Source organism: Diospyros lotus, chromosome 1 (genome assembly GCF_014633365.1).
Source record: "Diospyros lotus cultivar Yz01 chromosome 1, ASM1463336v1, whole genome shotgun sequence".
NCBI classification, from domain to species: Eukaryota; Viridiplantae; Streptophyta; class Magnoliopsida; order Ericales; family Ebenaceae; genus Diospyros; species Diospyros lotus.
This window is the reverse complement of record NC_068338.1, coordinates 34,298,207-34,314,776: the sequence shown is the minus strand read 5'-3', so window position 1 is coordinate 34,314,776 and position 16,570 is coordinate 34,298,207. Positions and strand designations below refer to the sequence as shown.

Here is a 16,570-nt window from a genome sequence, read left to right as displayed (position 1 = left end):
TTCATTTAGAGAAGGGTCTAAAGGCTGGTGGTGCGCCGATCAGACGGAAGCCGTTTAGGGCGTGAGTTGAGAGACTGAAGGATGGAATGTCGGTGCAAGTTCTGGCTCCCAAAGAAGAACAGGTTCTGTGCCAACGCTCCTCTCCACAATTCCTCGTAATTCTCTCTCTCTCTCTCTCTCATGATTGCTTTCCTCTTCGCTTTGATGCTCCCCGTCATTGCTGATACTGATGGCCCATGGCTTTTCTCGGTTATGTGATCTGAGGGCTTAGGTTCTGCGGAAATCACACGGCGAGGTCTGATGCCCAGTGGGTTCCATGCCCGATCGACCCTTCTCAGTAATCCATCTCTCTTCCTCGCTGTCTTTGATTTTCCTCCCTCTTCGTCGTCTTCTTCTTCCTCTTTCTTTTCTATGTTTTTTTTTTTTTCTCTCGTTTTCACTTTACCGAAACCCTAAATTTCTCCCCCTTTTGTTCTACCAGTACTGTTCTAAAAGAAAATCTCGACGGACATCTCAGAAGATGCCCATTGTTGAAACAAGTTCACTTGTTGTCGCTGCAACCTTTCTACCAAAAGGGGATCAATGCTGGCACTGATGATGATGATGGTGGTGGTGGTGGAGGAGAAACGCATGGAAACAAAGAACAGATGGTCAGACCCAGGGGAGTCAAAGATTTCTTCCCCTCGAATAACTCCTCTTCTGGGCCGGTGGGTTGCGGCGTTTCCTCCGAAGCGAAGAGGATTGCTGTGTACAGTATGACCGCAACTGAACTATGCGCATTAATCGGCAAAATCCAGTCTGTTCATGCTTCAATATGTAGGGATATCCGAGAGTCGTACAGAATACCCAAGGCTTGTGGTGCATGGATTAATCGGCAAGTGGATGGGTACGCGGATTCACTATTTCCCTGAAACGAATGAAGTATTTCTGTTAGGATTGCTGGTAAAGATGAGTTATTTTGTTTGTAGGAAATTACCATTTCAAGAAAAACATGTTTTGCAACAATCTTCAATTCTTGGGAACTTGGAAGAATTTGGGGTGTTAAAGAATTTCAATGGGGAAATATCAAGGGATTGCCATTTATTTGACGTGCCATTTGATGACGGTGCTAATGTCCCTGCGGTGGTCGAGTTTGGTGCTGGGAGGGGTTACTTGACACAGGTTCTTGCTGACTGTTATGGAATCAAGCAAGTGTTTCTTGTTGAAAGAAAGGCATACAAGTTTAAGGTTAGTCAATAAAATGGAAAAACTTCCTTCATTGATTTACTGGTCTCAACTTCATTTCTAGACAACTTAAGACTGAGAAAAGTTCTTGAGCAATTGATAGGAGCAAATAGCTAAGCTTTGTTATCACTCTGAGCTTAGATTGATTAAGACCTTATTTACTTTTATTGGCATGAATATTCTACTTCAAGGCTGATCGAAGTTTGCGACAGAAAGAGAGCTTGAAATTAGAACGTTTGAGAATCGACAGTAAGGCTTTTGAATATCCTGCTTTTGGAGTGTTGTTTTATGCTTCTGGTTGATCTCTTTCATGCCTTTTTCTTTTTGTAATATTTTGCATTCAATAAATTTGACGAGGATAAATTGTGGATTAGATAATGGTTATTTTTCAATATTCTAACCCTGCCACAAAGTTATATCAATAAACTGCCATGTAACATGTACTTGAAAAATAATTTGATATGCTAACATAAAAACTTTGCCCCCCTCATTTGTTCTGTTTTTGTTCTTTTATCCTAAGAGGTTTTTGGTACTCCTTTAAACCCAAAGATTGGTGGGATTAATTTCTCCTGCAGGACTTAATGTGTAGTTAGAGGCTTTGTTTTTATAGGCAAAGGAATAATGGTATATTTGAGTCTTTGCATACATCAACGAGTATGGAAAACTTGCATATATTTGGTAGTTTTTCCTTTAGTTATCTACAAACATACAAACATGAGTGTAGCAACCCCAAAATATTAGCATATTATCCAAAAAAGAAAAAGAAAATTATTCTCAACTTCATCACACTGAAGAATAGAAAAAAACCAAACCACTTAACATTCAGCATTTCTTCTCCAGTGGTAAGTTCGCTGGTTTTACAAAACTGGGCCCAGTGTAGTTAAAAGTGAGTGCATGGCTCGCCTAAGTGCTCAGGTGACTCAAGGTGCAGGGGAAGCGCCTCACCTACTGCTAGGCAAGGCTCCTTCACTCAGGTGCTGCCTAGGCAAGCACCTCTGCTGAGATGTGAAGTGCAGCAAGCGCACGCCTAGGCTGTAATGAATCAAAATCAAAAGAAAAAATTGAAAAGTCTCTGAGTGTAATAGGAAGAGTAAAATGAAGAGGAAAATGCAAAGCCAAAGAAGAAAAGCGGATGCACCTGACGACTCCTGTTGTATGCTGTTCATGTTGCTTTTTCGTCATTGTTGCACTGTTTCTCAGTTAGTGTTTTAACTTTTCAGTTAGTCACTGTTGCGTTTTGTTCTATGATATGTATATATAATTTGTTCTAAACTTTTAGTCAATACTCAGTTAATATTTTCAACAAAAGAATTATATATGTTTGCTACAACTGTAAGCTTGTAACAGCATAACTTATTACTTCATATATGCTATTGTTTGTATGTTAATATTATATATTATATGAATTTATATAATTATGTAACTTATATTTTTTGTGTGAATATTTATATTATATCGTTTGTTTGTTTTCCTATAAGTATTTAACATTGTTTATTTTTTATATAAATATTGAACATTTGTTTTATGTCTATTATCTTTTTCATATTAAATATATTTTTTATTAATTTTTGTAAAATTTAATGCCTTGCTTCGGTCAGGTGAGCGCTTTTTAGCGCTTAGCTCCTCAGACAATATAAGGTTCATAGCGCCTTAAGGGCGCCTTTCACCCTTGACTACCTTAACCAGGCCTTAAGGCAAATTTTTGAGCCTGGTGCGAGAAAATATTCACTGTAACAGTGATGTCAGGTCATTTTGCTAACGTAGTATAACAATCTAACCAAATTAGCCATACGTATTAGTTGCGACTGCCTATTGTTTTGGATTTGTTTATTTGTAAATATTAGAGAATTTCATATTGTAACTCAGTAGTCTGAATAATAACATGTGCATTGGTTGGTGATATGATTTCCCACCATGATTATTGATATTTCTCTCCTAGTGTACCCTGCATGTTTATATAATGTATTAAGCATAGGTTTTACATCAGAATTTATCAATGAAAAGGATCCTTTGCCATGTATTTGCTGCAGTTCGGTTGCAAATTCTCATAATTTCCACTGCTCTTAGTATATGAAGTTTTCAACTTTTGCAGTTGAGGATTTAAAATTGAACGCCGTTGAGGCTTTGCAAGGAATTCCTTATTTGGCAATTGGTAAACATCTTTGTGGCCCTGCAACAGGTAGTGGAACTTTTTGTGCATAAGTTGAACTTTGGAAGTTCACTGTACTTGATGTTGTTGAATTAAATAACTAGTAGCTGTATAAGATTATGACTGCGTCAGCCATCTAAGAGTAGTTCGACTTTTTTTTGCAGATATGACTCTAAGATGTTGCCTTGCGGAACATCATAATCAGGGCCCTGCTGCCCAGGGCAATGGCAATGCCGGTTGTCACCTGAGAGGCCTGGCAATAGCAACATGCTGTCATCATATTTGCCAGTGGAAGCATTACATAAGTAAGCTTTTCATCAAAATATTTTAGTCATAACACACACCCTCACGGACATGTACCTCAATGTTTGTTTTAAGATAATGCAGGATCTCCTGTTTTTCAAAATGTTGTACCCAACTAACTGCAGATAAGAAATACCTATCAAATCTGGGAATAACCAAGGAAGATTTCCATGCAATCACATGGTTTACGAGCTGGGCAGTAGATGCAGCTCATGATTCAGATCTTTCGGCTGCTGTCAACTACAATTCGGCTCAGCAGATCATGTAATGGCACATTTCCCCCCAAGTGAATTCTGCTCTATCCTCCTATTAATTGCACAGTGATGTTTTCTCTTATTTTCTTGTTTGTAACCAATTTCTTGAGGGAAAGTGATGGCTTTTTTTTTTTTTCTTTTTTCCCTCTCTCTCTCTGTGGTTTTGTGCTTGAAAATTCTGTGCGAATCCCAGTAGTAATTCGTATGGCATATTTCATTTGTCATGTTTGGCAGTGGAGAGGATGATGATGCACATGGTGGTGTTGAAGAGATGTTCAGGAAAATGAGCGGTGTGGAGAGGGCTGTACTCGGCTTCATGTGCAAGGATATCATTGACATGGGGAGGTTGATGTGGATGAAGGAACTTGGATTAGATGATGCTGCTTTTCTCAAGTATATCCCATTTCACATCTCTCCTGAAAACCGGATGCTAATTGCCAGGGTGTGACTACGGTAACTTGTGAGTGAAACTTCAGACTGCCTTTTTTACAGCTTTGAAGGGAGGTTGATAGCGTTTTAAGATCCATTCTTGGCTAGAGAACCTTCTATATATATATACTATATATATATCATTGTTTTCTTTCTTTTTCTGTTTTCTTTTACTATTTTAAGCTTTCCACCCTGCATCTTGTGACTGAATTTCCTCCTTTTTTTTGAAAAAAATAATTGGGAATGCAAATTTGTAGGATTATTGATGTTGATTTATAAGTAAGCTGTTAATTTCATTCAAATTTGATTCATGGTGTGTGATGTGTAGGATACCTACCGCATCTACGTTTGTGCGCTTTCCTTTAATTAAAGCCAAATTTGGGTTGTCAGTTAATGGTATTTTATTGGAAATTTTTAAACTCATTTAGGATGTAACAAATTTTAACATTTAATATTTTATTATACCCATTAAAATGTCACACTTAGTTGAGTCATTCGAGTTTAAAAAAATAAAAACACAATAGCTTTAATTAATTTATGTATTTGGTCCCTGTCTTTCTCTTTCCCCCTGCCTCCCTTTAGCCCCTCCTTCGCTCATAGTGTACCTGGTGATATGATATTTTAGAGGACTTGTCTTTCAGCCCAACATCAACGATGCTGATGTTTAAATTATTAGGCTAAATAATAACATTATCAGGCTTTTGATTTTTAAATTATTGCTAAATTCATAAGGAGTGATTTATAATTCAAAGTGATAAAATGAGTTATTTTCCGAATCTTAAACCTAAATCTTAAATCCTTCTAAACAAATTAATGCACCTTTCGTATTTTGTTTTTCAATAAGTTATAACATTATTTTTATTTTTTAAAATATAATAAGTACATTTTATCTAAAATTATATTTAATATATTCACTAAAGGGTAGCATAAAATGTTTAGATATTTCTTAAATCTTCAACTTTTTAAACAATAATTAATGGATCACTGTCTTGGTTTAAACTATTGTACGAGTATTGTTATTTCTTCTTATTTGACCAAATTCAATGGTTTTAGACTTTTAGGCGGTTTTTGGCTTATTGGTTTCATCACTTACAAGTTATTTTTAAGATATTATTTGTTAAAATGAGTAAGATAATATTTTATTAAGATAAAGTTCAAGATAATTTATCTAAAAAGATATAAATTTATCTTGAAAGTTTAAGACAATAAGTTATGTGATTTTTTTAAAAAAAATTAACAAATATTATAAAAAATATTTTTATTTGTAATACTTTTCATATTTCATATTTTTCAGTTTATATTTTAGTTAATAAACACTATCTAAGTAGGGTTTGTTAACTAAGATATGTGATGAAAAAAAGTTAAATATGGGAAATATTTCAAATGTTTATTTTTTTGAACACGTTTGTTAAATTTATCTGACATTTCTTAGAAAATCATCACGTGAATTCTTATTTTACTTTTAACAGATAAATTCATTTGGTCCCTCCTTAAATAAATTTGTTTGATATTTCACATATAAGCTTAAATTTTTTATATAATTAATGTCATTTAATATATTTTTAAATTATCATATATTTTGACAATTTTTAAAATTTAAATAAAATTATTCATTTGCCTCATTTTTTAAATTTAACTTTCTCTCTCTCTATATATTTTATTATCTAATACAAATTCTTTTCATCAATTTTTTAAATTATTTTATTCAATTTTATATATATTATCTATTCTAAAAATATATTTTAGTAATTTTTAATTATCTATGTGGAATTCTTGTAAGTCCATCAATAATTATTTTTACTTCTTGAGTTTTTTTAAAATTTATTTTTTAATATGAATTTAAAAAATTAAATATTATTTTTAATTTTTTTAACAATTCACATTAATCATAAAATACTATTTTAATCATAAATTTATTTTTAAAATTAATATACAGTTTTGAATGAATTTAGTAATAAGAATATTTTGATAAAAAAAAATAAAATTATCTTGGGTTGATTGCCCTTGCACGGCTTTGGGTGCTGGTACCCTCAATTATGTCAGGGAAAGTAAATCACAAATTGAGTCTTTGTCTTTTTGGCCCTTGTGTAGGACCAAAATCAAACTCACAATCCATCGGATTAACATTGACATGTTATTCATCTGACTGTTCGACCTATGCTTTGAGGTAAAAATATATATATATATATTTATATATCTTATCTTGATGCTTATCATATGCATTTAACAAATATATGAAAAAAAATACAATTTTAAATGGATTCTAAAAGATTTAACAAATAGTTTTATATAAATCTTTAAAAGTTTTACAAGCTTATCTTGATCATTTTATATTTTAATCCAAAAAATATTCTAACTTTATATTGATTTTTCCTTATCTTACTCATTTTAACAAGCACTACCTTATTTCATAAGATATATGACTTATTTTATCACACGTTTATCAAATTTTAAAAGATTAAGAGGTGGTTTGGCTTATCTTTTTTTCAACACAACTTAAAAGTTGGATAGCATTTAAATTGATACTATGTTTGGATAAATACATTTTTAAACTATTAGTTAATAGTTATGTGTTTGATTTAAAATAGCTGATAAGCTATAAGATATTTACAAAAAAACAAAAATAGACATGTTGAATAATACAAATAAAATTGATAAAAATAATATTTTTAATAAAAATATTAAATATATTAATTCAATATACATTAATATATATATATATATAATGAACTGGAATTATAGACGAATGAGGTAGTTGGGGTGACGACGAAAAGAGACGATGATAAAGGCAATGGATGACAGACTGGGGCAAGGGTGATGGATGACGATGGAATTAAAGAAGGCAAAGAGATGAATAATGATATAGGTGAGAAATGTGTGTTTTGTTTTAGGATAAATACATAATTTTATCGATTAACGCAATAAGCTCCTAGCAACATTTTTGGAAAAGTTAGGGGTAACTTTTGCCAAACGCTGGTCAATTGGCTTTCAAGGTACACAACATTTAAATTATTAGATGTTGTCAAACACTTCAAAAAAATAAGCTATACAACTTATGAAGTAAATCAATAACTTATAAACGGTCAAAATGATAAGCCAAACACCTTTAAAATACTATTGAACTTATAAGCTATTGAGCTTCGTTTCAACAGTCAACATCGTTGTTGACATCGTCTCGAGTTTGGCTGGTCAATTGCCATCGTCCATCGCCTCCTCCATTGTCGACATCCTCCCCCATTGTTGTGTATGTGTATATATATATATTTAATAATCACTATATTTAATATATATATATATTGTATTATATATATTTTTTAACAATTGTGTATAATTTATTAATATATAAATATTAATTTATAATTTATTTTTATTAAAATAATATATTTATAAATTTTATTTATACTATTTAGTAATATGTTCATTTCTATTTTTTTTATTAAGTTATAATAATTTATCAAATTTTTAAACCAAACACATAATTATATAAATGACATTTTAAAGTATATTTATTTAAATACATTATCAATTTAAATATTATTTAACTTTTAAATTATACACAAATTATAAATATAAGGGGTTATTATCCTCTAAAAAAAAACAAAAAGGAAAGCCAAAGAGCCTCTTAGTTGGATCCTTTCCATCATCTTGGAAGTTGTTATTGTTGTTATTATTATCTTTGGTTTTTCTTGGATCTGGCTTCTTAATTTTATTTTGATTGTTAATTAATTAATTAAAATATATATTATATTAATTAGTATTAAGGGTAATATTAATTATTGTGTTAATAGTAATGGTTAAGTAATAGGAAATATATTGTATTTTTAGGTAATGTGTATTTTAAATATTTAAATAATTTTATTGATTGATAATTTTATTTTTTAATAAAAATAATTAATATTTCGCACGTGATAGTAATAATAAAAGAACCATCCCGAGTTTGTGGTTTCTTCGTGGGCACGGAAAGATAAAAATTCTCCGTAAATAAAAGAAAAACAATAAGTTGGAAAATCTTCACAATTCTCAAGTACGTGATTGAGCTTCGTTTCAAGAGTCGATATTAGTATTTAACAGAGTTTGCCGTGCGTCTGCGCTGTAGCGTTCGTTCTTGTTGTGCCTTTTGACTCGACGGACTTCCCGACCTTTAGTCTTCGATCGCCACTCATCCTCCCCGCCAATTTTCTGATTCTCAAATCGTCTCGATTCGATTCGGCCTGGTTGGAAGAGCAATCGCCATCGTTCTTCAGACGTCCGTTTTCAGGTTCTCCCTCCGTTATCATTTGTCTGTTAGTCTTCTCCTTTTAGTAAACGGATATCCATCTCGAATGTTGGCTTTTCTATTTCTTGATTTCTTTATTTATTTCGTGAACACATCAATACATCTTTCCAATTTGTTATTCGTTTTCAAGGAAAACCCTAGATCGTCTCGGCGGCTTCAGTCTTCGGCCTATCCGTTGGTATATTGTTCTTGATCTTGTATTCGATAGGGAGAGCATGGACGATAGCTGTGCGGTGTGCGCCGATAGCTTGGAATGGGTCGCGTATGGAAGTTGTGGTCACAAGGATGTCTGTTCCACCTGCGTGGCTCGCCTTCGGTTCATCTGTAATGATCCCCGTTGTTGTATATGCAAGACCGAATCCGACCTCGTCTTCGTCACCAAGGTTCGCTTTATATTCTGTAAATCCCCGTCGAAGCATACTACTTTTTGAATCTTTTCGCCAGTATCATATTCACATGATATTTGCACTCACTTTCCTCTTTAGATCCTAATTGGATTGCACCATCGTGTTTGTGTGGGGTGCTTTGTGCTTCATAGAATTAGTCTTTTCATATTAAACCTATGCAATTAGGAATTAGCATTACTGCGCTGTAGCATTCTCATATGATTTTCTCCCCCTCTCGCCCTGCCCCTTTAGGTTATGGAAACTATCTCCCAGTTTGATAAACAAGGCTACCTTAGCTTTGGGAAAACTTGTTTAGTTTTAACTTCAATTTCAATTTTCAACGATGACTGCTCTTGATGCTTTTCAATTGCTTGTTTTACAGGCTTTAGGAGATTATACTAGGATGATCAATGATTTCTCAATTTTTCCATCGGAGTTAAAAGAAGGTCGAGTTGGTTCATATTGGTACCATGAGGACACTCGAGCCATTTTTGATGACTTGGACCACTATAGGATGATCAAGGCAATGTGTAGGCTCTCATGTAGTGTATGTGACAAGATGGAAGAGCGTCCCCATGATGGACCAAAGAGGCGGGCAAGGTTTCGGAACATTGAGCAGCTGAAGGGCCATTTGTTTCATCAGCATAGGTTGCTTATGTGCAGCCTCTGCCTGGAAGGCAGGAAGGTGATGCCTTTGATTGTGTGTTTGTGTGTGCGGATTTTCCACATTCTCCCCCACGCTATTTATCATCTTACTTTCTTGTTAGTTGATATGCTACAAGCTTTAATTTCACCTTTTTTTTGTGAGTAATAGTCATTGTGCAAATGTTCCACCAGTTCATTGTGAATGAGAAGAATAGAAAATGTACAATGCCTGAAGAACACATATTGCATATTATGTATATTGTTCCGGAATGTCATCTTGTATGTATGTGCACATATGCAACTGTATTTGCATATTTACCAATAAAGGTCAAGATCAGACTTTTACGGTTTTCAATCACAAGTATGGATAGAATTTGGGAATTAGAAATTGTTAATTTACCAGTAATTTGTTTAATATATATATTTCAGGACCCTTATGGTAGCTAGATGTGTGGAGTAGGTTGTAACAAGTAAGGGGTAGCATAACAGGAAGCTGTTAGCAAAGCTGATACAGTTAGATCGGTTGGAAGGTTGTAACAGAAATAACAATAGGAGCCAAGGGTGTTAGGCAGGTGAAGGTAGTTGTAATGAGGATGGACCTATATTAGGGGTTTTCCCTCTCAATGAGAATTATGGATGAATTTGTTGATGAAATTCCAGAACATCTCTCCCTCAATACCCTCTAATCTCTTTCTCACTCAATCCTGTCTCTCTCTCTCTCGTTCTCTCTTTCTTCCTTAGAATCAAACCTTAATTCTCCTCATTAAGGAGAATTCCCTTGCCAGGTTTGAGATCTTAACAATATAGAAAGGAAATATGCCCTGTGATTGAAACTAGAGGTTGCTTTATGTTCATAAGCTAGATAGAGAAAAAGTATTCTAATATGTGGTGGTTCGATGATGCACATGGTAATATCATTCTAGTAGAAAAGCCCAAAGAGAGGTGGAAATGGTAGGAAGAACATTAAAGAGGGCACATATTTAATGTCGTGTTGGGGATGTTTAGTATTGTTAAATGTTAATGTGTTTTTCTATATCTGATGTATTTGTATAGGGAACATGAGTATTGGTATAGGGAACATGAGTATTGAATTTATTTACTTATTTGACTTTGGTAAATGCTAAGATTTTTTTAGGCTGCAGGACACAATCATATCGATCTTCTTTGATTTGGACTTGTTTTTGCTTTGACAGTTTAATTCACTGAATGAAATTGATCATACTGGGGCAATGTTGGATGCTGGTGAGGTGTTCCTCACTAGTTGATTGTGTACGAGAGCATGTGTACACGTGTCTTCTTTTGTGTTTGTCAAGTTGTAGTATTAATGGCATTATGATTGCAATTATTGTCTTCTCCTTTTCCATGTACCGTATCATTAACATAAATAACTCGATCTTTTAGATTTTCAAGCCCCCTCACCCATTTCCTTCTATAAGAAGGCGTAAGGGAATATTTTAGACTACTAATTCTTTATTTTTTTTTTGTTTTCCCTACTTAACTCATGGGTCAGCCTAGCACTTAGCTTAAGCATACTTTATCTCCATAGGTCTCTTAACATATTTTGAATTAACTAGCGACTTAATGTTAGACCATCCTGAACAACTCGCCAACATTTTAATTTTAATATTTGACGGTTCTACTATTCAAGCTTTTGCCTGATGACATTTTGCTGCGTGTTGTCGACTGGAAGAATTAAACACTGTTTCTGCCAAAATCCCTGCTATTGTTGTCCATTTTCATCCAACTAATGATAGATTTCCCTGAGAGCTTACTCGACAGTTCATGGCCAACAGTCAATAGTCCTGTTTCCTGCTTTTGGGTTCTCTCTTTTTGGTTCCTGCTCTGTGTATATTATAGGCTTTTCTTTCTAACACCTAGAGCTTCTAAAACATAGCCACTTGGCTCATTTTAGCCTTCATTTAGCTACCCCACACTTATATTTCAATGGTTTTTTAAATTAACTACCATTGATTGTAGGCATTTCTCTAGCATTCATATCTTGTTCTCCTTTCCTTTCCAATATCATTTCCATGATCTCCATATGCTTAGTCTAGGTTAGTGAACTTACCATATAGGCTGTTAGTTTTTTCATGCACTCATCATTTGCGCACATGCTACTATGTTTGCTCAACCCCTTTAGGCTAAATCATTTGGCGTTTTTACTTTTTTTAGCCAATTTGATCATTAATAACTGTCATTCTCTAGGGTGGAAATCATTTACCTTAGAATCTTGTAGGCAATTTCATTATAAATTCCTTTTTTTTTGCTTGTTAGTATAAATTCCTTTGTTGCAACCCACTGTCTCTTGTTAGGCCTACATGGTTTTCATTAGCATATCATGCCCAGAGCCATAATTTCACCAGAGAAAGCAAAACAATACATAACGACAACAAGCCGACAACTTTCAAACTTGTACATAATTATAATGCTTATTCATGCTATTTTAGGATTGCATACCCACTTGTCATTTCACTAAGTATGCTTATCACTTAGCTGTTACATGACTTCAAATTATGTGTATTAGCTTGTGTACAAACATTTATACAAGTTTACAGCATAAATACATAGCTCAGCAACATGCTCATGTGTTCATGTATTAGTCACTTCATGCTCATGTGTTCGTGTAAATCAAATTCATGCCCAGCAACAAGTTTTGGCAAATATATTGTGTGCTAATTTCTCACAACACATGCTATGAAAACCACATCTAGGCTAGCCAAATGCATGCACAAAGGAGGTAATATCCCCATAAGCACGTTTATCTTGCTGTACATATGTTGTGGCTGCTTCAGCTAGCTTAAATGGGTTGCTTTCTTGCTCAAAATTGCAAGAGATTCAAGTTATCAAAACATGCAACACCGACTGCAACTCTGAAACTTACCCACACACTGTTCTTACTCTTTTACAGCTATAATCTCTATACAAACAATATGTGTAAATTCTAGCCAAAATTCAAGGAAAAAACATTGCACAACAAATGAATCCTCCCTCCCTTGTTGTTGCCTCTTCCAAAGCTTTCTCAACAAGAAAATATACAAACCTGAAATGGGAGGTGTGAGGTGTACAGATGTGCACCCATAGCTTTAAAAAAATACACTTTGGGTGACTTGAGTTTACTTAATTGCTCTTGGACTCCCATAAAAATGCCACAATACCTGAGGCAAACATAGTTGCCAACTCCACTGAGTGGGATACAAGCTTGTGATTGTTATTGTTGTTGTCTAACCTTGTTATCTTATTAGCTTCACATGAAATGGATCAGGTATTTATCTGCGAACAAAAGCTATACACTAGAGCACAATTGAATCAGCATATAAATACGGGTGACTCGGAGGTGGATGGAACTGAGAGTGAAAGAGGTGGTTTTATGGGGCATCCTATGTGTGAATTTTGCAGAAGCCCCTTTTATGGGGATAATGAACTGTACTTGCATTTGTCTACTGAACATTATACCTGTCACATATGCCAAAGGTGAGATATCTGGTTTCTTAAAGTACATGATCTTTTGCTTTTCATAAAAAACAAGCAAGCTTACACCAGCCTTAAACTGTTCCTCACAGACAGCATCCTGGACAGTACGAATACTATAAAAACTACGATGATTTGGAGGTATGCTACTTCTGGATTTTGTTAGGTAATTTTAGATACAAATTATATATATGAATATTTTCTTTTTTCTCGGACAGCTCCACTTCCAACGAGAGCATTTCTTATGCGAACATGAGGCATGCCTTGCTAAGAAGTTTGTCGTCTTTCAATCCGAAGCTGAATTGAAGGTGATTTCTGACAGCCTATATGGAATAGTATTCTGGAATATGTTTTCCCTTTTGGGAGTTTCCACCTCAAGAAGTTTCTCGTTTTCAATCATTTAATCGCGTGACTCTAAATTTCAGAGACATAATACTATGGAGCATGGAGGGCGTATGTCACGTTCTAAGCGAAATGCTGCTCTTCAGGCATGTTTGGCGTTCTACATATAGCATTAAATATCAATCTATTTATTTCTCAAGAATCTTATTCATGCTGCTGTTTCTTGTCCTGTCTAAAGTTCACCTCAATTTTTTAACTTTGAAGCTGAACTTGTCAACATTTCTGGTCCTGCTATATCTTTCCTTCTGTTCGTAGGCACAAACATGCTAACTGATCTCTTTCTTTTCTATTCCCAGATACCAACCAGTTTCCAATATCGGCGAAGTAATGAACGAGATACCCGTCGTGGAAGGCGGCAGACATTTCATCATGATCATTCAGAAGAACAACTCTCATTGGCCATCCAAGCAAGTTATGAAACAGCTAATGCAGATTCAACATTTCTTGATCCGTCATTGTCGATCACACAAGTAGTTTCTGATCATGAAGATGCAAATGATGTTAATCCAATTATTCAACCATTTGAATTGCTAGCTACCACAGATTCGGAACAACCATCAAGATACCTTCAGGCCTTGTCACATAAGTCAAGAAATGCTCCATTGGAGGAGTCTTCCTTTCCTCCCCTGTTGACGACATCTGGAAGCAGTCAACAAAAACCCAAATGTGAGCCAGAAAGTTCACATAGGAACTCAATGGCAGCGCATCTTCGCAAGCAGAACAACAGCAAGGTAACGGTCTCCAATTCAGCTCAGGCTTGGCAGGCTGTGAGTCGTGCAGCTGTGCCATCAGCTACTGGTCCTACCCACGCTAGGGATGGTGCAACTGGATTATCTTCTACATCTAGACAGAACAAGTCAGCAACAGAAAGTAGGCTTGGACCTTCTACTTATTCAAGTTTGGCTCAGGTTCAACCAACATCATCAGTTCATGAGCCAACAACATTTGCTAGTTCAAGGAAAATGGGCATCACCAGTAGGATGAACCACTCCACATCTGCCCCAGACCTTGCCAGTATTTCATCTTTTGTTCCATACACTTCTGATTTCCCACCAGTCTCTGCAACACAAGTTCGCAAGTTGCCGACAAGTGGCCAGGCTATGCTGAAAGTGGAAGATGTCCATGCTACAAACAAGTCTTTGGTAGAGAGAATACGTTCTGCACTAGAATTTGATGAAGTGAAATACACCGCATTTAAGGAGATATCTGGAGAGTATCGCCAGGGTTTAATGGATGCTGAGACTTATCTAGGTTACGTGTATCAGTTTAGCTTGTCACACCTTGTCATTGACTTGGCTAGACTTTGCCCTGATGTTAAGAAGCAGAGAGAACTTATTGAGGCTTATAATGTTGCATCCCTAAGCAATGGCCTAGAAAATGGTTGGGGCAAGGGCAGCGCCCATATGAAAGGCAGTAATAGGTCCAATAAAGGTAAAGGGAAGTCAGATACCGAGGACAGCAGTTCACGGGATTACTTAGCAGATAACATTATAAGTACCGTGAAAAAATTGCAGTCAAGCTACAAGCCTTCGGAAGAGGAGGTTGAGGTACTGACAAAGGATGGATACCGTACTGCCAAAGGCAAATCAAAGGTCATGTCTGATGAGCCACAAGCAGAAATGAATGCTTCGAAACAACCCGCTGTAAAGCTGAAAGACAAAAATGGTTCCCACTCAAGTGTTGCAGAATCTAATCAAAATTCAGGTGATGCTGGTAGGAAAAGTAAGCCGCGGAAGAAAACGTCAAAGTTTCACAGGGCTCGTCTGGGGGATGGCTCAGTCGCAGCATTCTTGGATCTTAACAATTCTGACCCTGACCCTGACCCTGATCTCGATTCAAATCCAAGTGAAAGCGATTCAAACAATAGACCGACTGAAGCTTTGCCTGTGCATGGTGTTTGGCGAAATGGCGGTGGTCATAGACTATTAGCAATGAGTGCTCGAAGTGCCAAGAAGTAGCCCCTGGCTGAAGCTTTGCCTGTGCCCGACTGAAGCTTTGCCTGTACAAGTTCAGCTGGCCTATCTAATTTGAATGCTTAAAGAGATGGATTTGTTGTGTCAAATAGCGCCTTTAAAACTCATGTATGGTTCCCCGAGCAATATTACATGATGATTATGCCTCACTATTGGTGATGAATAGAGCAAATGCAGCATTGAATGCTTGGGGCTGGTAGCTATTTCTCATCCAGGCGTGGTGTTCTCACAATCTTGCAGCGTTTTTTGTGCTAATGCAGAAGTGTAGAGCAGGGGGGCAAGGAAGGTTTCACCTTTTCTTTTTTATTTTTTGCACTTCGTAGCATACTAAAAATATCGGTTCAATCAATTGAGAATGCGTCGGCTACCCTCCGGTTGGCGAGATTGGATCCTGGAGTGTTTTTGGTTATCTACTATTGTGTCTCTTTTTTTTCATAAAGACTGTTGGTTGAAGTTTGATGAAGAAACATAATTGTTTTGAAGTTTATTTCTAGTTTGCACTTTTTGGAGTATGGATGGACTTGGGATTTCATTTAGTTGCAGATTTTGTTGAGAGATGCATAAAACTCATTTTTGGTGGATGGAATGGACATCGGAAAATGCCGATTGTGTATATACAGTTGAATCCCCCATCCCCATGCGCATTAGCCATTTTAAAGAAAATCCACGTACGCAAATTGCTATATTAATAGTTTCAGCAGAATATAATATCTCACGCGTTTTAAGGTTGATCCCCAAATTAGTTCACCAGTCCAGTGTTCTTCCTTTGTTTTTTATTTGTGGGTCTTTTTAACCCTTTCTTTTCAATTAAACTTGAATTATTCGTTATTTTTGTGTTTGTTCTCTTTCTTAAGTAGTCTTAGTTTCTTCCTGCTCGCAGTTGTTTTTTAATCTTATATATATGTGTTGGTTTATATTCAAAACAAAGCATAAATTGTTGTAATATATATGTATATATAAGTTGATAAATGAACTGATTTATACAATATTGATTGAGTTTAGTTTTTTGGAAATTTATTTGATAATTTTATAAATAGGATAGTAAAATCCAAGTTTGAACA

General features: G+C 35.3%; 2 protein-coding genes across 3 annotated transcripts; both read left to right on the top strand.

Annotated features, from left to right (window-relative positions):
• Positions 1-4,603, top strand: LOC127813563 (uncharacterized). Its single transcript, XM_052354933.1, has 9 exons — positions 1-155; positions 272-337; positions 482-886; positions 969-1,227; positions 1,416-1,473; positions 3,317-3,403; positions 3,538-3,678; positions 3,802-3,940; positions 4,165-4,603. Exons 1-9 carry the CDS (start codon positions 82-84, stop codon positions 4,376-4,378), a joined length of 1,443 nt encoding a protein of 480 aa, XP_052210893.1. The 5' UTR covers positions 1-81; the 3' UTR covers positions 4,379-4,603.
• Positions 4,604-8,379: 3,776 nt separating this feature from the next.
• LOC127799490 (E3 ubiquitin-protein ligase HEL2) lies at positions 8,380-15,996 on the top strand. 2 transcript variants are annotated; one of them, XM_052333572.1, is made up of 8 exons: positions 8,380-8,617; positions 8,777-9,018; positions 9,404-9,706; positions 12,929-13,137; positions 13,227-13,275; positions 13,353-13,442; positions 13,560-13,622; positions 13,833-15,996. In XM_052333572.1, the coding sequence occupies exons 2-8, from the start codon at positions 8,851-8,853 to the stop codon at positions 15,492-15,494; spliced, it is 2,544 nt and encodes an 847-aa protein (XP_052189532.1). In that variant the 5' UTR covers positions 8,380-8,617; positions 8,777-8,850; the 3' UTR covers positions 15,495-15,996. The 2 variants fall into 2 exon arrangements, with proteins under 2 accessions (XP_052189532.1, XP_052189522.1); XM_052333562.1 differs by having other exon boundaries at positions 8,766-9,018.
• Positions 15,997-16,570: the final 574 nt, after the last annotated feature.